Raw genomic sequence first — 25,000 nt, 5'->3', positions numbered from 1 at the left:
GGGTAGATGGCAGTGGGACAGAAAACCGAAGCAGTGATTTCGAGCCGAAGAAAAAATAGAGATATTTACTCTGAAGGTTGATGGGTATACTATTAGAACACAAACAGCGCTAAAGTACCTGTGTGTGATAAAAAATGCGAGACTGAGCTACAAAACCCTTATTTAGAAAAACTGTGATCGCGAATAACGGCCAACATAGGTTTTCAAAATTAAAGGAGGAGGTTCCTTTTGATAAAAGCCAGCGAATAAATTTTTATTTGTAGAACAGGAAACTACTTCATTTTCGTGACTAAGGGAAGTTAATCCAGGCAATGACCATTGCATCTTAATAATGATTTATAGATATACTATATATATACTACTACTATGCTACTTGCATCTTGTTGACAGCGCTCGAAAAACCACACTCACTAAGCAGCTGAACATTTTCGTTCTACATGTGCATTGCGGGGAATGTTGCTATAAGGCTCAGAGAAGCTGGTTCTAGGAAAGGACATGCTGAAATCCTTGATTAAATCCCTGGTAATTTGGATCACTGCATCGCGAAACCCTCGCCGTTCTTTCTTTGCGGGCATACATTGAGGTATATGAGGGCGGGGTAAATCTGCTATGAAAGAGGTGCAGTGAATTTTCTCACGGATGAATCGAAGCTTAAGGGAAAAGTGGGGGTCTTCTGTTGTGAACGCTCCATTAACTCTAACTTCAGACTACCAGTACACTGCCGAGCCTTTCAACGGGAAATGTCTGCCATCAATGTAGCTAGGGCACCTTCCTTCAGAAAAGCATGCTTTCACTCCGATAGCGAGATATTATATTGAATTTGAGCTCGTTGACCATACGCTTCAGATTTGTCAAGAAGCTAATCAGCTCGTTAGATAGTGGACCCTCACCCCAATTGAATCATCGAAAGCCAACACCTCTTGCGCTCTAGCGTTGGAAATGTGCAACTTGCGCAAGCTTGACAAGCATTGGTCAACAACCGAAATTTGTGCGGCTGCGATATCCTTCTGGCCTAAAGTGGAATGCGTGGGGACCTCTGAACTACTTTTGTTAAGCAAGGCTCATCTCGTCACTATTGTTAGAGTTCTAACTGGACACTGTCTATTAGGCTCACATGCGATGAAGTTGCATATTTAGTCCTACCCGAATTGCAAAACTGTATGAAAGTTCAACTATTCAAGTTTTACCAAAGTGAGCATTGCTGATATTGATATTAGCCGCTTTAAAAAATTTGTGTTAGCATCAAAAGGCTTCGTGGTTCTATAAAAGCCTGGTTATCCATTTTTAGGCCTATTTTCTTCTTCTTCTTCTTTACTGGCGTAGACACCGCTTACGCGATTATAGCCGAGTCAACAATAGCGCGCCAGTCGTTTCTTCTCTGCGCTACGTGGCGCCAATTGGATATTCCAAGCGAAGCCAGGTCCTTCTCCACTTGGTCCTTCCAACGGAGTGGAGGTCTTCCTCTTCCTCTGCTTCCCGCGGCGGGTACTGCGTCGAATACTTTCAGAGCCGGAGTGTTTTCATCCATCCGGACAACATGACCTAGCCAGCGTAGCCGCTGTCTTGTAATTCGCTGAACTATGTCAATGTCGCCATGTATCTCATACAGCTCATCGTTCCATCGAATGCGATATTCGCCGTGGCCAATGCGCAAAGAACCATAAATCTTTCGCAGAACCTTTCTCTCGAAAACTCGTAACGTCGACTCATCGGTTGTTGTCATCGTCCAAGCCTCTGCACCATATAGCAGGACGGGAATTATGAGCGACTTATAAAGTTGGCTTTTGTTCGTCGAGAGAGGACTTTACTTTTCAATTGCCTACTCAGTCCGAAGTAGCTCCTGTTGGCAAGAGTAATCCTGCGTTGGATTTCCAGGCTGACATTGTTGGTGATGTTAATGCTGGTTCCTAAATAGACGAAATTATCTACAACTTCAAAGTTATGGCTGTCAACAGTGACGTAAGAACTGACTTTGTCAGTTGAATGTGGAGTTGCATTGCAACCGGGTGCCGGACCCAAAGCACGGCAGAGGTTTTAGATGGGTCTCGAACGATCAACGCATTGATTTGATCCGCTGTGCTTTTGAGCGCCGTGGAGTAGGGCTGTCATCAGCAGGTACCCACGTAAAATACACCGAACGTTGTCAACAGTGACGTGAGAGCCAAGTCGCGGGTGCGACGACTGTTTGTTTGATAACAGGAGATATTTTGTCTTGCCCTTGTTCACTGCCAGACCCATTTGCGTTGCTTCCTTGTTCAGTCTGGAGAAAGCAGAACTAACGGCGCGGGTGTTGAGGCCGATGATATCAATATCATCGGCATACGCCAACAGCTGTACACTCTTATAAAATATTGTACCTGCTCGATTAAGTTCTGCAGCTGGAATAATTTTCTCCAGTAGCGGATTGAAGAAGTCGCCTTGTCTGAAACCTCGTTTGGTATCGAACGGCTCGGAGAGGTCCTTCCCGATCCTGACGGAGCTTTTGGCGCTGCTCAACGTCAGTTTACACAGCCGTATTAGTTTTGCGGGGATACCAAATTCAGACACCGCGGCATAGAGGCAGCTCCTTTTCGTGCTGTCGAAAGCAGCTTTGAAATCGACGAATAGGTGGTGCGTGTCGAGTCTCCTTTCACGGAGTTGTGTGAAAAAGTATTAAAATCCAGTCGATCTTTCCGGTTACAGCACAACCAGCTATTGGTAACGGTTGGTGTGCTTGCTAATTGTGCACAGGACTCGGACTTTACACCTGGGATTTTGGAAAGGATTATGTTTAAAACTATAATTTTGGATTTGGTGAACCCTGGTTCTGAGACTGCTTCGTCCCGTTAAAACCCTGACAGGCATCGAAGTACATTCCTCCCACGTCATATTTATATTGAATACTCTCTTAGGTGCGAGAGTGCGGGTTCACACCACGGAACTCACAAACTACTCAAGTGTGTCGACGAATGGCCAGTCCCTCTGTATAAGGCTGTATGACCGTTAGGGTGGGTCGATTCCGGACTTTTTTCGATTCGGTATTTCTAATAGTGCGGAAAAGTTGCCTTAGTACTTCCTGATTCCAATGCAACTTTTTGTTTTGAGATCGGATTGCATCTTCAACCCGAACCTCGGCCTTGAAAGTTCGGAAATTCGCCTAAAATCGTGAAATTGTCTACCTAGCACCTGAAATACGCATCTCATGGCAAAATGTATAAAACAAAAGTTATTTTTCACGTCATTTGCTACCGAAATGGTATATGTGATCATGGCCGTAGGACGAACCGTTCCCGAGATACGAGCGAAAAGGCGGCGCGCCACAGCGCAAGGTGAAAATCGGCTTGCGGCCACACTTCTTGACGTTGATTTCGCCGAGTGCTATCACTCACATTCATTCACCTACGCCAAAGGACACGTTCGGATAGGTCTCCACACAAATATTTTTTCATCGAGTTCCTTCACTCTTGTCGTTGATTTCGCCAGGTGCTATCACTTATATTCTCTCAACAAAACACAGAACTCAAAATGTCTGTATCTAAATTTAAATTTAGACAGAAATGTCCTGTGTTTGGCATATATCCGTACAATCTCTCTGAGTCCCAGTTACCTACTTACCAGGATGTTCTTTTGTGTTATCAGTTTGAAAGATTTGGGATAGGGCGACTCCGAGGCGACAACTGACAACTATGAACCTAGGAGTAAAGAGGTTACAGAAATAGTTGCAAAAAAGGTTGAAAATACTTTCAAAAAGTCATCTATTCCGATAGTTTCACACACCAGAGTTGTACAAATGCTCACCACATACCATAAGAAATTTCTGACTCTTAAAAAAATGTTTTTAAGGAACCCAATAGGTTTGAGCTCTAAAAGAGACGACTTTGTCTCTTCTGTCGGAAAATTATTTGACATCGCTGCTTGTAAATGAATTTATTTTTCTTCTTGCACTTGTCCAAAGGAAAGGAAAGTTCCTATCAATGAACAACCATTTCTCTTGGACCAGAGAACCACAAGAATTGGTCGCATTGGAAGTGTTGATCTACCTGAAACAAAAAAGATTACAAAGAAAAATGAACGTAAAGAAAAGCTTTCAAAACGTCATTCAACATCAACACTTACCAGAAAAGTATCAGCTAGAACACGTGACCATTCAGATCAGCCAGACTCTCATACAGACGACAACAATGTAGGCGCGTCGCACATTGATTCTTCGAAAAACGATTGTGATGATGAATTTTCTCTTCCATCCTCTAAAACCAAACGAAACACACTAGTATTACAACACACTGCTTTAGCTGCCCAAAGATTTGGAGTAAGTGATAGAGCAGCGGCCTTGATTGTTTCATCGGCTTTTCGGGATGCCAAAAAAGCAGGTTTGATAACAGAGGATCAGGCTAGCTTTGTCACTGACAAAAGCAAGATTAGTCGGGCAAAAAAAAGTGTTGGTGTTAAGCTCCAGAACACCGAAAGTATTGATATGGGCTGTATTTTGACGGCCGCAAAGACAATACACTTACACAAGTCAGCGAAGGTGAAAAGTACTACCGCGACACTGTCAAAGAGGAACATATTTCTCTTATAGCGGAACCTGGTTGTCATTACTTTGGCCACGTCACTTCTCCTTCCGGGTCAGCTGAGGATGAGACGCAAGCTATATGGCAACATTTACAAGACAATTCAGTTGATGTGGAACTAGAAGTTGTCGGTGCTGATGGCACCAACACGAACACAGGTTGGAAAGGTGGAATCATTCGGAAACTAGAAGAAAGAATAGGTAGGCCATTACAGTGGGTTGTTTGTCTTCTACATTTCAACGAACTTCCATTCCGTGCTCTTTTCGAACACATAGATGGTGTCTCAAAGAGTCCAAATACATTCTCTGGCGACATAGGTAAACTGCTCCCTTATTGTGAGAAGTTGCCTGTTGTCAAATTTGAAAGTTTTCCATCCTGCCAATTACCTTCTGAGGTTACTAATCCGACCCAACTTAGCACAGACCAAGCTTATCTCTATAAAATATCAGAAGCTGTTATTTCCGGTCAATGTTCCTCAGATTTAGCGTCGATGCATCCAGGTAACATGTGCAAATCTCGCTGGCTCACCTGTGCAAATAGAATTCTGACAAACCAACAAAGGAAATAAAGATTTTGGTCAAGTACATACTTACAGTTTACTCACCTTTGTGGTTCTCAATAAGATTCAACAGTTCAATCAAAGATGGCTCGCGCCATCTCTATGCTGCAATTCAAAGGTCGAGATACTTACCCGCTAAACTGCGCAAGGTTGTCGATTCATCCATTCAACAGAATGCTTTCTTTGCTCTTCCAGAAAACATTCTCCTTAGTATGATGACTGACGAACGGATAGAAGTCAGAAAGTTGGCCCTTGACCGTCTTCTGGCAGCCAGAGAAGCAGAGTCTGACACCATAAATGGAAGAGTTAGATGTAATAAAGTGCCAAAGCTGAATTTCAAAGCTAATACTTATTACGATATGATTAACTGGAAGACTATTACCTTGACTGTTCCACCAGTTCTTTGTTCAGTTTCTAACGAAGAACTCATAAAAGGGCTGTTGGGAGACACTGCAGAGGTATGGAAATTTAGTGAATTCCCCTCTCACACCGTGGCAGTCGAGAGAATCGTCAAACTGGTGACAGAGGCATCTTCTAAAGTTATTGGCCCCCAATCTCGTGATCTTTTTATACGCTCTACACTGAAATCTAGGCAACAAGTGCCAAAGTTTAGTACAAAATCTGATTTTATCAATAAATTTGACACAGATTCAGACTAAAACAAGCCTGACATATGGTTGGTTGGTTGGGTTGGGCTTGGGAGGAACCCGAAGAGCAGCTACCTCCACGCGGTGAGTTCTGGGTGACCAATACAGGTTAGCTGAGAGCTGCAACAATTTTGACCTTGCGCTGTGGCGCGCCGCCTTTTCGCTCGTATCTCGGGAACGGTTCGTCCTACGGCCATGATCACATACACCACTTCGGTAGCAAATGACGTGACAAATAACTTTTGTTTTATACATTTTGCCATGAGATGCGTATTTCAGGTGCTAGGTAGACAATTTCACGATTTTAGGCGAATTTCCGAAATTTCAAGGCCGAGGTTCGGGTTTAAGATGCAATCCGATCTCAAAACAAAAAGTTGCATTGGAATCAGGAAGTACTAAGGCAACTTTTCCGCACTATTAGAAATACCGAATCGAAAAAAGTCCGGAATCGACCCACCCTAATGACCGTGTACCATATTGACAAAGCGCTTCGAGCCTGTTATGAATTTGTGTTGGAGAAGCTATAATTACCGAGATGAGTCTAGCGAAAACAAGGAGAAGTGTCAGATGTTTTCGCTCCATCTCTTGTCAAAAAGGATGAGTATTAATAGGATAGTGTCACGTTAGAACTCCTATCATTGTGACGTTCGTTGGCACACCTTATTAACCACACCTTTCGTAAAAACTTCGTCCTTCCTCAAGTCGGCACTATCCGCTTTCATTTCTCGCGGGAGCTTCTCCAATATTAATGATATCAACTATAATTTTTAATTTTTCTCAAAATGGAAACGCCAGGGCACATTATTTATTAATTTAATTCTTTTATACAATTTAAAATTTGCGTTTGTCACCTATTTACGTTACTTCGACAGGGATGATGAATTATAAGATAAAAATTTACACATAGCTCAATGCAATAACAAGATATAAACAATCCAAAATGTATTAAATAAATATATATTCTTCTTTGAAGACATAGCGGTTGTGCTTTGAATAGACAACCGATAGTCAATGCTACATATACATATCTAGAGTGTTAACTCGTTTTCACCAGAATTGAATATTTAACTATATCAAAAACCATCGTGAATATTTATTAGTACATATATTTATAGTTTCCACTAATTTTTTTTGTAAGCAGCCTTGGAATGAACAACATCCTTCCCTCTCCACGATTTGCTTGTCTTTTTTTAATGGTTGACTCATTTCATCACTAGAAAACATTTCGACAGATTGGGCATGTTGATTTACTGCTGGTTGTAAACCATTTATACTGAAAGTAAAGTTAGGTAGATAAAAATACATTTAGTTTGTACATATTTAAAATGTATGAACAGGAATATAATGCAATTGTTGACAGGCTAATACTAAAAAAAATATATTTTTTTTAACATATATTTTATTATCCATTATTATTTTTACACTATCGCAATATGTTAAGTTAAATTAGTTTTTACGGCTAAGGACAGTACTTATTGATATCGGCAAAACTCCGATAATTGAATCTCATGTCTCGTCATTGTGCCTGAACCTTTCCAAAACCTGCTTAAGCATTTTATTTCAATTTCCGATAGTTCACGTGATTTCCTGAAGGTGTAAGCCATTAGAATTTTGACCTCGCAAAGGTGGGGAAGGTAAGGTAGTCTGGCAACTTGTGTTCAAAAAATCGAAATTTTTTTGCTTAATTTGAAAGTACAATGTTTGAGAATATACTCTGAAAATTTCAAACAGAAATTCGAAATATTTCGGGAGTTATAACGAGTTTCCTAGAGCGCCTCGGAGTCCAACCTTTAAGGTCGACTGAACTTTAAACGCGTTTTTCTCAAAACATTGTTTTTCTGGTCGGCCTCTGTCCTAACTTTTTTTCTACTGAACCGAATTGCTTTCAAATTTTAACAGGCTGTTCTACACACTTATAGTTCTCGTCGGTACTAACGAGAATTTTTATTTTACGATCCTTTCTTTGCTAAAGTAAAAGGACTTTTTTTCAAAGTCCGCCATTTTGTTATTTGTCCTTGAAGTTTAACTTTAGTCGTTCCGACCAGAATGACGTGTCTATAGATTAAGAATAATCAAGAATATAATCTGAAATCAAGATCACACCAAGAGCCAAAATCACCCGGGCCACCCACGTGCTTTTTTTTGAGGTTCCAACTTCGAGTGACAATAATAATAATAATAAAGTATCAAATTTTTTCAAATAATTTTTTTCTTTATTTTCACTACGTAAATAAAAATACTCTAAATATTCAAGATAACTTATGTATTTTTATTTTCCTATAAAAAACCATCCTCCAAAGAAGTCTTGAAAATAGGCATAAGTTACCAGACTACTACCTTAAAAAGGAAATGTTGAGATAATTAACGGTTACTCTTATATGGTACAAAATCATGCAGTGCCCGCCGAAATATATGAATTTAAATTACTCAAATAAAATAAATAAAGATATTAACAGAACTACGGATACCACAAGGAACCAAAACCCGCTGCGTCAAAACTGTTTTCCGTCTGGGTATGTATTATAATGTAGTGAAATATAATGAAAAAATAAACATTATACTAACATAATAAAAAACATAAATATGTTTTAAATTTAATTAAAGTGTTAATTGAATTATTTTTAATGAACAATTGGAAGATTGAATTGAAGATGATAATCATCCCAAATACAGTGGACAAAAAATAATGGGAAATATTCCTAGAATTTGAACAATACAAAAAAATTCAACAATGCTTCGAAAGCATAAATTTCCTAAATATTTCACCATATATTCACATAAAAATGTTCGTTTAATTTTATTTATAAATGCAAAAATAATTTCAATACCATGTCCAATGATTTTTTTTATGTAATTGCTTTTTTTTAATATTCCATATATTGGATGATTATTAAATTCACTTTAAACATTATCCTTTGTCAAATATAGTGATAAAAAATTTATGAATTTTGTATAAAATGGCACTCACCAAACACGATCCATGAAATTTCTTTTTGCAAGTTTTGCATGTGAGTTTAGGTAACTGATAGGTATCTTGATTAATAACGGTGTAGCACACATAACATTCTTCGACACCTTCGAACTTTTTATCCAAGTTATTCTTCCACAGTGCTAATCCATCTATTATTGTTCCGTTCTGTATGAAAAGTAATTAACAATGTGCTATATTAGTCAGTTTGGTAATATTAGGGGGATTCTCTTGCTCCTGCACTAAATTAAAAAAGGTCATATACCACTGTAGTAACATACATAAATATCAGTGAAATTACAGCGTGGAAATGATTTTGTTTTTCCTCATTGCACGAAAATTAACACAGGTTTTGGCGTAGCATATTTTACAGCCATTGCATATTTTATAGTTGTAAAACTTTGAAATCCTTACAATCCCTACACCGTGCAACAGCTTTGCAACAGCAAGAGAGTTTATTATATCAATTATATGGTACTATGGTTTATTTAAAAATATGCGAAGAAAGCAAAGAGCTCATCCTGTTATTAATTAATTTAGTCATGTGGCACAATCGATAAAAATAATATAGATAAAAAGATAATACAAAGAAGGAGAAAAGGATTGCAATTTTAATGATAGCAAATACAAAAATAAATTCGTGTAAAATTTGATAATCTTCTTTATGTTAGGAGCTGTTTTTATACTCTAATTAAAAAAAATAATAATGTTAAGATCGGTTGTACTGTTTCCATACAAGAACTTAATTTTGATCGGTCAGTTTGTATGACAGCTATATCCTATAGTAGTCTGATCTAAAAATTGTTCTGTCAAATTGTTCGGAATTTGATTTTGCTTTAATCCGGATTCTAGGATTCATTGGTAATGAACAATACATATATCAAAGTACAAAGTACGTATGGAATGAATTTATACAAAAAATAGTTTTGGCAAATCATTTTAAGATTTTTTTTACTTATTTCATTAAGATTGTTTAAATATAATATGAATGTAATAATCGCTTACCTGATGCATTAAGAATAACGCTAGCTGCATGCCATCGGTACGTGATGATAAGCGGCCCCCAATACTTTTTCCGCAATCAACTTTAATCGGGCCTAATGGATAATTAGATGGAAGTGTAATCGTAAGTTCCGTTCGTACATCATCAATGAAATACGTTGCTATAACTTCTCTTGTTGAGTAATGAACGGACACCTTTATAAATGTTTATTATTTAGGATAAATATTGATTTATTAAAAATTAACATTATACTTACTTGCATATTTTCATGTCTCTCTTTATTAGCACCTATTGCTTTTAACTCCTCTTCGCAGATTAAAGGTGAAACATAATTAATAGTCAATTTATCTACAAAAGCTTTTTGGCGGGATGGGGAAACACTCCACCACTTCCGAACTACTGCTGGTAATTTTTTCAAAACTTCGATATATAAATGGCAAGCATACCTTTCAAGAGTTAAATTTTCATCTATAAAAATAAAAAAAATAACAATCAAATGCCAGAAAAAACATTTTCTTATTCTGTTATTTAAGTTTATTAAGATCATCAAATATTTAAAATGTATTCAACATTTGATAAAATTCCTAGTGTAATCGAAATTCAACTGGACCCAGTCAAGAAACTAACCGTTTCACAAGAACTCGAGGCCGCGAAAGCATTGCTGCATCAACGAAAAACTCAGTGCGCCTCCATAAAACATAAATACAAAAGACCCAAACGGGCGCCGCTTTTATATGGATACAAATTCTTTTGCGTGTGCCCACAATACAACCCCGAATATGCCTGTAAGCATACCGGTAGCGTAATAATTGACCGTGATGTTCTTACCAAAGAGGAACATATGTGTTACTTATCCACCCCGCGAGAAAATGTGGCTGCACCTCGAAAAAGACCTAGATATTACCAAAAAAAGATTATTATGCCAAATTGTACGACACGTATAGAGCAATTGGCTATGCCCGATGTAAAGCGCGTACGTTATACACTAGACGTACACAAGAGTTTCCTTAGAAAACGACAAATAAAGTCGTTAAAACATCATTTGGATCACAAATCTAAAGTTGTATCCTATAGCATAAATACAGCGCTTTCTTATATTGAAGAAGAAAAGCGTTTAGAAAGAGTTGCTAAAGTGTTGCAGAAGCGACAATGTCGCAGACTCAAAAAGCATATACTACGTAAGCAGCGACGTCAAATAAGGAAGATTATTTGTGTGTTATTTGAGGAAATGAGAGATTTTTTACTTAACGACCAGTTTTTGATAGATGAGCGGTCAACTCTTTGCGCAGTTATATTAGAGCAAATTAGAAATTTTACAGGTATGTAAATTCTAAAACTTCTTATAAATAATAAACCCTGTTTCTAAAATGAAAATATAATGTAATAATACTCGTATATTAATTTATCGGCTAATCTCCTATATCAAAATTCTTAAAATATAATTATTTTCATTAAATTTTTGAAACTTAGATAATGAGTTCTACACTACAAGTAACCTAAGAGAATATCAGCAAGTCTTAGCCAACAATCTCACAGTATGGATAAATAAATTTATATCTAATCTTAACATACATCTGGCGCCGCCCCCAGTATTAACTGAAAACTTAGAACCTGATACCTTTTTGCCTGTCAAAGATTATATATCGTGTTCAGAATTGGTTGAAAGTGAAGAATACCAGACGGAACAAAATATCTATTTTTCTGCCGAGGATGAAGAAGATAATGATTTTTTATATAATACTGAAGACACAATAACTAATACAAACCATTAAGTTGTTTCCTGGAAAGACGATTGAAAATTTCACACGATAGAAATTTACTGTCATGGTTTTTTAAAACTTCTACTGGCATCGCCCGTATAACAAAAAGCAAAAATTTCTGAAAAATAAGAATCATTTAAAAAATTAATACAACAACCACTGAAATGGAAGAGCGTATTTTTAAAAATAAATAAATCACGTCACAATGGCATGTAAGGTTGTTCAAAAAATGCACTTCGTTTGACTCATATGCTAGAATAGAAAAAATTGTATCTGAAATTAAAATAATGTGACTTTAACAATAAATCGTAGTTGCTGTTTCTCATATTATTTATAAAAAGTGGTTAGTGAGATTTATAACCTTTTATCTAATCTGATGTAAAATTAAAAAAGAAGCGATTTTTTGTGTGTTAATTTGCCACCTTTAAAAAGTATGTTTAAATGTTGTTTCGTAAGTTCTGTAATCCTCAAATAATTTTTACGTTAAACTGAATTTCATGGATGTATAGGAGTTTTGTAGCGAACGTAATAAAAAGGTTTCGGCCGTCTTTTGAAAAAATATAAACAGAGATACTTTTCGAAAAAGCTCTATTTTTGCAAATTTTCATTTCTAATGAGAAGTGGTTCATCTGCTTTACGATTTAGTAACTAACGAAATCAGCTTTAAGAAATAAAAAATATGGATTTTTGATGAGAGTGAGCGAGGTTATCATTCATTTCCACACTGTCGGTAGGAGTTCTTATAATATATGCGCTGGGCTTATTTGGTTGTTGTAGTTTTAGTGGTTCAGTAGATATGTACATTAAACTTATTAGAGGGCGAGACAAAATTTTTGCCCACAGATTCCCGTTGCCACTGCGATCCCATGTGCCAAATTAGAGTTTTACAAGTATATCTTAATTTACTGCTTAGCTAGGGCACTTTATAGGTTTTCGGTTAAAGGCGTTTTGTTGGCGTGGCAATGGTCCAATTTTTTACTCAAGTTACAGCTTGCACGGGCGTACAAAGAATTCCGTATTTCAACTTGTCATCCTGATCATTTACATATATATATATATAACCGTATATATAACCGTATATGCATACAACCGTTAGGTGAACTATTATATTCTGTAGCAACATGTTGCAAGAGTATACAAATTACAACAACAAATACATACGTCGTCTCAAGCTATAGCTATGTAAAAGCGCACTGTCCTGTCAGTCTCGAGAGAGACTTACTTGTTGTGATCATTTGGCTTTCTGTTAAAAATGCGGTGTTTGTTATAAAAAATGTTTTCCGGAGTCAAAAGAGCTATTGCTTAAGCACCTCTGGACTACACAACGGTATAACCTGCTTCATATGTATGTATATATTTGCAATTCCAGTTTATGAAGTACTCGTAATATAAGAAACATTTGTGCAATTCACAAGTCTCATAAAGTTGTAAGTTATAATGATTCGAAAACAAAGCATTGAAAACTGTAAATGTGTAAACTCATTTTTGTATGAAATCCAACAACAATTTTTTTAAACAAGTGTAAAAATTTATAACTTTACGATTTTACGATGCTTTACGATAGGTTGTGAGTACCCCAATTAAAATTTACCTCGAAAAATTTGTTTTCATAAAGCCAAGAAGTGTATATATTTCGTATATTGAGTGGAGATTTAACACAGGTATGTATTATGCAGTCCCACATCAAGAAATAGCTAAATCCCATTTCAACATCAATAGGCTCGAATTCATCTATTTCAGATATTTTGAAACTATATAATGAATCAAAAAAATAATTATTTCAAAATAAATATTACAACATTATATAATTACCTGAATTCTGATATATACTTATTAAGAAAATTAAGTTCAGATGTTAAAACCCCTTCAAATAACTTTAAATAATGCTGAGTTTTTCCACCATGATCATCATTTAATGTGTGAACTTTTTTAATGTCTTCAACAACATAGGCATGTGTCAATTCATGTAAAATATGATGGCAGGTCTTTTTTAAAAAGATGTTGGGGTTAAAGAAGTTTTTGAGCAAAATGTTGAAAACATTTTCCGTAGATGTGGTTCGACTACGCTTGCAAAACTATATAAAATATTACTTATATTAATTATCAATGAAATATAAAGAATACTTACGTTGTAAATGACATCAAAATCGGAAAGTATTATTACTCTTTTTATTTCCCTAAACAACACCATGAAGTATTCGGGTGTGAACTTTTCTGAAAAAAAAAAAAAAATTTAGCTTATCATGGGAAGCAAGAAAAAATCTAATTGTTTAACAATTTGTAAGTCAAGTAGTTGGTGTGCACCAAAGTGTCATTCTTTTGTAAACATTAATCTATGACTCATACACTAATGCTAATGTTTGGTTATGTCACTTTATAAGTTCTCATTAAAGTATGGATAAAGTTTCAAAATATACGATAATGCTCGAAACACAGTCGAAGTTCCACTTGCAGCGAGATGTTACTTTAAAATCTGCATGTGATTTCTCGCAGTTTTAAATGTACATATATACACTTTACTTATTATTTATTTATCTCTTTCAAAGTTTTACTATTTAAAATTGTAAATCCAACTAAGCTTTTGTACTATAAAATGTACGTATTGGCAGTAGAAGTGGCTGTAGCGACAATGTCTAAAATTCTGAATATACATACATAAATAAAAATACGAAATTTGTATTTATATTTGTATTTCACACTCAAGTTTTCGAGAAGTAGTAACATGTGACGGTAATCACTATTTTTTATTGAGCAGTTACTAAACTACAAAAACGAAAAGAAAGAGCCGACCATAGAATTGTAACTGACGTTTTTCACCGTTTTCAAAGATCAAAGATGTTTCATTAATATTTCGAACAGAGTATCCGATATTTACGGTAATAGATTTCGTATATGCAGGTTTGAGAAGTTATGGGCCGATTTAGATCATTTTTAGACTTAAGATAGCACACCTTAAGGGGCACTATTTTTGCACAAATTTGTTCTAATATGCACTGTACTATCTTTCTTAAAAATTCAATGCAATTGGCATGTTTATTTAGATTTGCGCTATTTAGAATACCAAGGAACACATGTACAAAGATATCTCAATTATCACTTACATATGAGAGAATTGAGAAATAACTTTTAATTTATGTATTTCGATTTGTCGTAAAATCATTCATACTCACACAAAAAAATAATCAGATTTTGTGACACTAATGAAAATGCTTCCACAACAACCCTGAGTAACATAGATACGTTAATGAGGCGATTTACAAAGTAAACTACGTTATCTAACCAAGCCTGTAATTTTCAATTTTCGCTGAAAATATTTACCTTGTAGATGTAAAAGATCAAAAAACGATTCGAATATTTTGCAAATTGCATCCTTTGAAAATAACGACTCCCATTCATCTACCATATCTTTCAGCAATGCGGTCGAACTACGTTCCTTCTCGCCTTTTATAAACTCTAGGAAGGTAGAAAATAGCTTACAAATATTGATCGTAAATAACGCCATCTGTAACGGAAAATACAACTATGAAAAATTACAATACACATGTTTACAAAACTAACCTTTGGATTTTCAATATTTTTGATCGATTTATGTACGCTTGGTACCCAAGAACCTAGTCCAATTATAATGTTATCCCAGTCTTTAGCACCTAGACTCAAAGGTATTTTTTTAAGTATTTCTGTTAAGAGTCGAATGTATTCAATTAGTTCAATAACAGCCCCGTACTCAAGCTCTTTTATTTCTCTAAAAATATACTCAAAATAATTATTTTATTTACATACACTATGGTAAATATAAAAAGTAATAAGTCTTACACTTTATTTTGTATATAAAAATTTTCATTGATTGATCGAACAGATTCCAACAACTGCTTAATTACATTTCTGTCACTGATCCTTAATTCATCACAATTAAAATTATTTATTACAAGACAGCGCAAGGCTGCACATTTTATCCAAATATCTGTTGATTTTGCACAATCAAAAATATTGCTTACGGTAATGCTGCGGTAATTCAGGCGGGGAGTTTGATACTAAAACGAATTGAAAATAAATTAAAGTTTGCATTACATACAAAATACCTAAATTATATTATAAATATAGCAACCTATGAACATTAGGATGGGTAAACAAAAATCGAATATTTTTTTTCGCTTGGCACTGTGAAAAATAGATGATTAGACACCTCTAAGAAAGTCTGTCCAAATATGAGTTCTAATTGTAATGGACAATTTTCTATTTTTTCATATTATCTGAAAAAATCAACTTCCAACTACTTGAAAAGTATCTTGTTTTATTTATTCTGTACGAAATTTTAAACTCTAATAAAAAGGTATCTTACGATTTTTCGTAAGCCTAACCGTTAATTTTATAACTCAATGAAAAAAATTTTCATAAAACGAAAAGTTCATAGTGTTGTAGGGAATTTACTGCTCTAACAAGTAAGGAAGGGCTAAGTTCGGGTGTCACCGAACATTTTATACTCTCGCATGATAAAGTGATAATCGAGATTTCATTATCCGTTATTTACATATTTTTTTATTTTGCTGTTATTTTATTTTGCTGTTAAATTAATTAGAATTAAATTCTGAGAGATTTACCGATATTTTCGGTGAAAAATTAGGTTAGGTTAGGTTAGGCACTGAGTTTTTCGTGTTCGATATAAGGGACCTTGAAAAGTTATAGTCCGATCACGACAATTTTTCCACAAGGGATACCTCAGCTCAAATACCGTATTTGTGTAAAGTTTTATTCCGCTATCATCATTGGTTCCTAATGTATATATTATACAGAGAAGGCATCAGATGGAATTCAAAATAGCGTTATATGGGAAGAAGGCGTGGTTGTGAACCGATTTCACCCATATTTCGTACATGTCATCAGGGTGTTAAGAAAATATTATATACCGAATTTCATTGAAATCGGTGGAGTAGTTCCTGAGATATGCTTTTTGGTCCATAAGTGGGCGACGCCACGCCCATTTTCAATTTTTAAAAAAAGTCTGGGTGCAGCTTCCTTCTGCCATTTTTTCCGTAAAATTTTGTGTTTCTGACGTTTTTTGTTAGTCGGTTAACGCACTTTTAGTGATTTTCAACATAACCTTTGTATGGGAGGTGGGCGTGGTTATTATCCGATTTCTTCCATTTTTAAACTGTATATGGAAATGCCTGAAGGAAACGATTCTGTAGAGTTTGGTTGACATAGCTGTAGTAGTTTCCGAGATATGTACAAAAAACTTAGTAGGGGGCGGGGCCACGCCCACTTTTCCAAAAAAAATACGTCCAAATATGCCCCTCCCTAATGCGATCCTTTGTGCCAAATTTCACTTTAATATCTTTATCTATGGCTTAGTTATGACACTTTATAGGTTTTCGGTTTCCGCCATTTTGTGGGCGTGGCAGTGGGCCGATTTTGTCCATCTTCGAACTTAACCTTCTTATGGAGCCAAGGAATACGTGTACCAAGTTTCATCATGATATCTCAATTTTTACTCAAGTTACAGCTTGCACGGACGGACGGACAGACGGACGGACGGACAGACGGACGGACGGACGGACGGACAGACAGACATCCGGATTTCAACTCTACTCGTCACCCTGATCACTTTGGTATATATAACCCTATATCTGACTCTTTTAGTTTTAGGACTTACAAACAACCGTTATGTGAACAAAACTATAATACTCTCTTTAGCAACTTTGTTGCGAGAGTATAAAAATGGTCCCTTATAAGATCTTTAATTCCAGTAAATTGTGAAAAAATTTATTTTTTTTCCTTTACCCATATACTTTATAAGAAATTTTTTGATATTTAGCAATAAAATTATTTATCTCCAAAGCAAAGAAATGCGCAACTTTAAAAAAGTGATATTTTAATATAAAATTTTCTGCTCTACAAAAAGGCAAAATTTGAGGACCCAATCCTGAAAAAGATTTCCATTCCTGCATTTGATTCCGATCGTGATCGTGATCCGATCGGAACAATTTCTTCTGCCAATACACTATTGTCTTAGACAATATTTCGTGTCAATTTCCTGAAGATATCCCGTCAAATGAAAAAGTTTTCCATACAAGGACTTGGTTACGATCGTTCTGTTTGCACGGCAGCCTTATGATATAGTAGATATCGGCGGTTCCGATTAATGAGTAACGCGTTCAAAATTTCAGATCGATATATTTATCAAAAACTGAAGGACAAGTTCGCGCATATACATACAGACAGACGGACAGATGGATAGGGCTAAATCGACATAGCTCGTCACGCTGATCATTTAGGTATACAATACATATACTTCAGGAGTCACCGACATTTTTGGGTGTTACAAACATCGTGGCTAACTTATTATTCTTTGGTCAGGGTACAAAAAAGATTTTATAGCCAAGGTTAATATACTACCAACTATAAGAGTATTAAGTTGTACCATGTTACTACTGATTATATTCGAGCAATTCGCAGGGCCTTAAAACGGCTACATATTTTCAGGAGTAAACCAAACTTTATATCCCTACTATGGTTTGCAACTCTACTCAGTTGAAGGAAAACTAACGCAATTCAATATCAAAACATTCAAACTTCTCTTGCAAAGAACATTTAACTTCTGAACAAGAAATAATCTAAGGTTTTATTGATACATATTATGGATCATCATATTTGGGAGCAGTTAGTAAAATGCTTCAATAAATTTATTTTATTCAAACAGTGCAACAACGCTGTGGTGTGTATGAGAAGGAAAGCGCTATTATAAACTCGGTTATAGCCGAGTAACTCGCTTATTACACGCAGCAACTTTTGTCTCGGCAACTCTTGGTTTATAGGCGAGGGGGCGACGAGGAGAGGAGAATCGCGCCGAGTTTCCAGTGTTCAGCAACTCGCTTTGTGTTCTCATTCGTAGCAGTTCGCTGCGACGTTTTTCGGCATTCGTGTTCTTTCTTTCGTAGTACATAGTTGCATTTGCCTATATTTTTTTTAAATTAATATTTGGAATATATTTAAAAAATTTAATTTCATCTTTTGGCAAGTAATTTGCAAATATGTATACAGATATACATAATATAATATAAATATTTTAGAAAATGGAGTATGACGAAAAAATCGAATTAATTAAAGATATTGTGAAATGTATGGAGAAAGCCATACAAATTGATTCAGACGATAGCGAAAAGGGTGACATATGTACATACTTATGTGAAAGTCTGTCATATAATCTTTGTTTTAATTTTGAATTTTAAATAAAATGTATTTCTTAATTGTCAGAACTGATTAATATATGTGATAAAGTGGCCCAAATACCCATAAGGAAAAAGAAACGACAATGGGTTAAAGTAAAGAGTAGACAATGGGTTAAAGTAAAGTGAAAGAGAATGAGAAAAAAACTCGAACAGAGTTGCGCAACACAAGTTGCTCGTGTGAAGGTAATGGGCGACAGCAAAAGAGAATCGCCCGAGAATTAGCAACTTTTGTCGCCTCGTGTAATAATACACTAAGCGGTGTAGAAGAAGATGAGATGGAGCTAGAAAATTTGTTAGCCATTTTGAATGATTTACATTTAGTACTTTAGAAATATTTATATCCTTTAAGCCTATTACAGGTGCGAGGCTACGCCCGTTTACTATAAAGTATTAAACCACAAATGCTAATACATACTTCGTTGCTCTATACCAAATTACAGTTTTGTATCTTAATTGGTGGCCAAGTTATAGCATTTTATATGTTTTCGATCAATATTTTCAGCTTTTGAAAAAACTATCAAATCTTCGCTGTTTTTGCGATGTCACCATGATTTTTTTTTAAACAACTCTAAAAGTTGGTCGAAAAATTAAATTATATAAATATGTACCTGTAAAAAATTAATGTAAGCTGATAAAGCGTCTTTAGCAATAAGATGTTTGAAAAGTTCCTCGTTAAAAACGATTGATGCGCTTTCTTCGAACGGCAAATATCGGTGATGGTAAATTAATATGTGTAAAGAACGACAATACGATATTTCGTCAGCTTCTATAGCATTTCGAAGAAGAATCTCATATAATTTTTCCGATAGAATAGATTCATTTTGAATCAAAAATTTAATTTGATCCTGTAGTTCTTCAATCCAAATCTTCAGAGCAACACATTCCTGCAAAATTAATATTATTAAATGTAAAATCATCAAATATCAACTGTATTTTAAAGTACATATTAACAATAGCTGCCATTGTAATAATAATCTAATAACAGAGGCTTACCACCCTACTACGCTTCTATAATTGCGTGTATACAACAGAATACCAAATTCCTCATTACTCGAGAGTATAGTCAACATAGCACAGACAATCGAATACTATCAGCAATTAAAAGATATGAGTGTAAAAATTAGGAAACACCTCAATAGCAGTTATTTTGCGAATTTGAATATCTTAAAAAATATTTAAACTTTACTTTTTTGTCACCATGTATGTAGTATATGGAAGCTGCGGTAATTTTTGTCATTAAAATACCTATAGTAGCCCAATATTATACTATATTTATATGTATTTTGCTAAGGCTTACATATTGACCGATATACATATATGGTATAAAGCCAACCGGAAGTTTGAAATTCTTATTTAATTATGGAGGCTAGGAGCATTTTGATATCGATATCTCAAAAACTTTGTCTATATACAGACAGATGGACGTGGCTACGACTCAGCTTATCATGCTGTTCATTTATGTCCGTGACAAACTCAATATACCCTGTTCAGGGTATACAGTTCAATATTTTTTGAAGCTTGCAAACAGATAAATTATTCAGAATATGAATTAGCCTTTATATAGAAATGTACATATAGACAAATATTTTTACATATATAAACGATGCAACAAACAAATAAGTCTTACCTCAGGTTTTATGTTTAGAACACTTTCGGCAGCAGATGTAAAAACTATACAATTGAGCAATTCGTGATATAATTGGCGATTTATTATGCTCATTTCTTTGCAATCATTTTCTTGTAATCTTTTGATTATATATATGTTCAGAAGTGATCTCTGTAAAATTATAATTATAGCCTGAAGTTCTAAACATTCATAGTGCACTTCTACTTTTGTGGAAACAATGCCATTTAGGGCTTCCATAAATAAAGTATAATTTTTCAATTTTTCGTGCAATGCAGAAATGTCCGTAGTCGAAGTAAACATATTTATTAGATTATTTAAAGCAGTATGTCTCAATTGAGGTGTAGTATATTTGGCAGTACTGCGGAATATAAAACGAATTATTAAATCTGCACTTTTTGATATATTTGATAAGGTAAGCGTATTCATCAGTCGCAAATTTGAAATGCAATGTAAAGTTGTCACTTCATTTACGATATGTTCATCGCATAACACACTTTCCCAACATTTGGATAGATCAGAAAGTGTTTCTTCCTTAAGGGAATTATTTGCTGACGATTTAATCAAAAACGAAAATAGTTTAATGAATGACTTCGTTTTTGTTTCAATAAAAACACTTCCGCAAGAAAATATCTTCGGCAAGACTTTAGAAATAATTTGGCCACATAATTCAACCAGCTCATAGTTTTCATCTCTTTCAAGAGGCTCAAAAATTATGCTTAGCAGTTCATCCAATGAGGTGGAACCAATGAAGAAATTATCACTATCATTTTGTAGAAACAGTGTTTGCAACCAATTAATTTTTTCTTTCGACTTTTCAAGTAATGCTTCTCTTGTTATATCACTTATTATTGTCCTGACATCTGGGCTGGATAACAACATATCCTTACGTTTTCCAATTTTCAATGGTTGCAACAATAAACGCTCAATAATCAAAATTTGCATATGCCTAGAGGATACCTGAAAATAGAACTAATGCTTGTTATCAAGTTAACAAAAAAAACCACTAGAACCACTTACGGAGATTAGTCTATTGTTGATAAAATCGAATTGTTGATCACCGTCCAAGTAATTTAAAAATTTGAAAATATTTTTGGCAATATCAACGTAAAGATTTTCATTCGCCATAGGTATTAGGTCAATAAATATTTCTAAAGATTTTGTAACATCGAAGTTGTTTGTTATATTTATATGGAATTTGGTGTCGGAAAATAGATCCATAAGTATCAACAGGTGTTTTAGACAAAATTCACATTCTTTACCAGAAATTCGTTTTAAGCAATGATTAACTAATTCGGAGGCTAAGCCTTTTAATTTATTCTTATTTCTATCTTTTTCTTCATTAGGTAATAATAAATCCAACTTATTACTTAAGCCTTCATGATTCAATTTAACTAGACTTTGGAAGATATCAATAATCCCCTCGGGATAATGTTCTGTATCAGTAATTAGTGAAGTTACCAAATCAAATATCGAATTCCAGAATTCCTTTAAAAGATATGCTTGTATCTGTTCATTATCTTCACTTTCTATTTGAATGTCAGCAAACATTTGAAGAGTTGAATCGAAAAATGTTTTACAAGAATTAATTATATTTGCTCTGAGTAACCATTTTGTAGGATCAATTATGTTTTTATGTAAAAGTTCCAAGGTATTTCGTTGTTTCTCATCAAACGATAATTCCGTACTATTCATCGTATTTAATACCAGCTTTAAACAGTCGAAATATGAATTCAATATAGCTAGGTTATCTGTTCCATTAGCCTTAGGAGTTTCAGAACAAAAAACATTTTTTAGTTTTTCTAGAAACAGTTTCATAAAAATATACCAGTCGAAATTATTAATACGAATTGAAATTAATGCTGAACAAAATGGTAACATTTTAGGACAGATGCTTTCATAGTTATTAAAGAAATTATTTTGAAGCAAACTCCATAGCCTGTATTCAACCGAACTGCTGAAGTCCAAATGTATGTACCTACAAAGAGAGTAAATTTAGTATTCAAATATTCGTAAATATATTTATTAATGATTATTATAACTTAAGAACCGCTTTCTCATATTGTTTTCATTAGTTGTCTTTACTGATTGGGCAATAATATTGCCTATTTTAAAGTTGATTTTAAGTATTAATACTCTCATCTCGCTGGCAAAATTAAATTAATTGTTTGGCTCATAAACTTCAGCCTTCTTTTTATCGATTATTATATAAAATATTTTAAGTTGTGCGGACTTCAATAGAGAAATAATTTAATTATTCAAGAAAAACCAAAATATTTTACTCAAGTAATATACATATGTAAAGGGTGATTTTTTAAGAGCTTGATAACTTTTAAAAAAAAAAAAACGCATAAAATTTGCAAAATCTCATCGGTTCTTTATTTGAAACGTTAGATTGGTTCATGACATTTACTTTTTGAAGATAATTTCATTTAAATGTTGACCGCGGCTGCGTCTTAGGTGGTCCATTCGGAAAGTCCAATTTTGGGCAACTTTTTCGAGCATTTCGGCCGGAATAGCCCGAATTTCTTCGGAAATGTTGTCTTCCAAAGCTGGAATAGTTGCTGGCTTATTTCTGTAGACTTTAGACTTGACGTAGCCCCACAAAAAATAGTCTAAAGGCGTTAAATCGCATGATCTTGGTGGCCAACTTACGGGTCCATTTCTTGAGATGAATTGTTGTCCGAAGTTTTCCCTCAAAATGGCCATAGAATCGCGAGCTGTGTGGCATGTAGCGCCATCTTGTTGAAACCACATGTCAACCAAGTTCAGTTCTTCCATTTTTGGCAACAAAAAGTTTGTTAGCATCGAACGATAGCGATCGCCATTCACCGTAACGTTGCGTCCAACAGCATCTTTGAAAAAATACGGTCCAATGATTCCACCAGCGTACAAACCACACCAAACAGTGCATTTTTCGGGATGCATGGGCAGTTCTTGAACGGCTTCTGCTTGCTCTTCACCCAAATGCGGCAATTTTGCTTACTTACGGAGCCATGCAACCAGAAATGAGCCTCCACGCTGAACAAAAATAAAGCGCGAAACACATTTCGAACCGAACACTGAATTTGGTAATAAAATTCAATGATTTGCAAGCGTTGCTCGTTAGTAAGTCTATTCATGATGAAATGTCAAAGCATACTGAGCATCTTTCTCTTTGACACCATGTCTGAAATCCCACGTGATCTGTCAAATACTAATGCATGAAAATCCTAACCCCAAAAAAATCACCCGTTATGTATCTATGCGAGTAATGTGTTCCATTTGCAATTGGAGTTAAGCTCCTCCTACTTCAGATATAAATGCTATTTTATATATAGTTTGTGATAAAAAAGCACCCGGAAAATGTAATTAAATTCCCCGGGTTGCGATTTTTACAATGGGTAAAAATGTCGAACAACGAATTTACCTCAAATTTGGACCTTCTTACCAAATTTCATGTGCGGGAAAGTTGCGAATGTTGGAAAAGGCTTGCGGTGATTCAGTTTTATCAAAAACAAAAGCCTTCAAATACGGTCGGGAGATCGTTGAAGATATGCCTCGTTGGACCTCTTCAACTGAAGAAAATTAAAAAAAACCGTCAAGAGTGGATGCTTAAAAATCGTCAGGCAAGAGTTAGAGGGATGGCAATGGAACTCGATAACTCTCACGAGTTCGTTTGAATGATTTTGGGTATAAAACGCGTTCTTGCTCGACTCGTCCCGATAAAACTTTTTTCAAACAGGTCTTTTTGGACATGCTTCATCGTGCTAATTCCGATCCCACATTCATGGAGAGCATTACAACTGCCGATAAGACATGTCAACAATCATCGAAATAGAACCCATTTTCAGTCGATCGAAGAGATAAAACGAAATTCGCTGAATGAGCTGATGGTCATCCCAAAAAGTGTTTATGAAAAGGACTGTTTTGAGGACTAGAAAAATCGTGGTATAAATGTATTACATCTGGTGGAGATTACATTAAGGCGACAAAATAAATATTGATGATTAATTAAATATTTTGCGTTTAATTTACAATTTTCGGGTACTTTTTTGTCTCGATGTATATACATATGTCCCTATCTTTTTGTGTTCTTTTTGAGTATTTCAACCTTACTTCTTATTCTTATTTCTAAATGCCGTTAATTATAATGTATTTGAACTTACCAATCAGCGTAGGTTGACTGTACAAGTAATATGCACTGCCATATATGTAGAGATAATATCCGATCGCTTTCATCAATTCCAGCAAAGCATATTTCAATAATATCCTTTTTCCGTTCAGATATTATGGCATTTAGAGATGTGTTTAAAATCATATTATGTATTGCTTTGAACCACGCTCTCCTATAAGAATATAGATGTACATATTTTACATAGACATACGGACGAAAAATACAGCTCTTTAAAATATGTACATATTTCATTTGCCAAACTAACTACAGCTGCATTCGATTCGCCAAGCGTTACTCTCCAGCAAATCGAACAAACTATACCAAATCCTCAAACAAAAGGACTGCACTTGTAGTGCAATCCTGCGCTAACGTATCTTCTAACACTTATAGCGGGATTCTGTAACCAGTCTCTAGTCTCCATTTGAGACATTTTGAGGTAAAGTCTCAATTTGTGACTAGTTATTATTCACTAAACAGTCTCTAGCGTTAGTCGAAAAATATTGCCTC

The 25,000-nt window shown here is 35.0% G+C and overlaps 2 protein-coding genes across 2 annotated transcripts; one reads left to right on the top strand and one right to left on the bottom strand.

The window, feature by feature from the left end:
• Nucleotides 1-6,697: 6,697 nt before the first annotated feature.
• LOC105233989 (E3 ubiquitin-protein ligase listerin) lies at nt 6,698-24,665 on the bottom strand (the record flags this gene model as incomplete). The annotated part of the gene is given in 15 exon segments (XM_049458586.1): nt 6,698-7,029; nt 8,725-8,892; nt 9,730-9,921; nt 9,984-10,195; nt 11,494-11,605; nt 13,079-13,238; nt 13,300-13,562; nt 13,616-13,701; nt 14,806-14,989; nt 15,046-15,229; nt 15,301-15,518; nt 19,322-19,597; nt 20,341-21,297; nt 21,358-22,315; nt 24,486-24,665. Coding segments are annotated over 15 exon segments (4,210 nt in total), but the record flags the coding sequence as incomplete, so codon positions are not given.
• LOC105233988 (uncharacterized) lies at nt 10,202-11,487 on the top strand (the record flags this gene model as incomplete). Its single annotated transcript, XM_011216174.4, has 2 exons — nt 10,202-11,046; nt 11,198-11,487. Coding segments are annotated over exons 1-2 (1,050 nt in total), but the record flags the coding sequence as incomplete, so codon positions are not given.
• Nucleotides 24,666-25,000: the final 335 nt, after the last annotated feature.

This window comes from Bactrocera dorsalis, chromosome 5 (genome assembly GCF_023373825.1).
Source record: "Bactrocera dorsalis isolate Fly_Bdor chromosome 5, ASM2337382v1, whole genome shotgun sequence".
Lineage (NCBI taxonomy): Eukaryota > Metazoa > Arthropoda > Insecta > Diptera > Tephritidae > Bactrocera > Bactrocera dorsalis.
The sequence above is the reverse complement of the archived record's forward strand: the minus strand, read 5'-3'. Positions and strand labels throughout refer to the sequence as shown.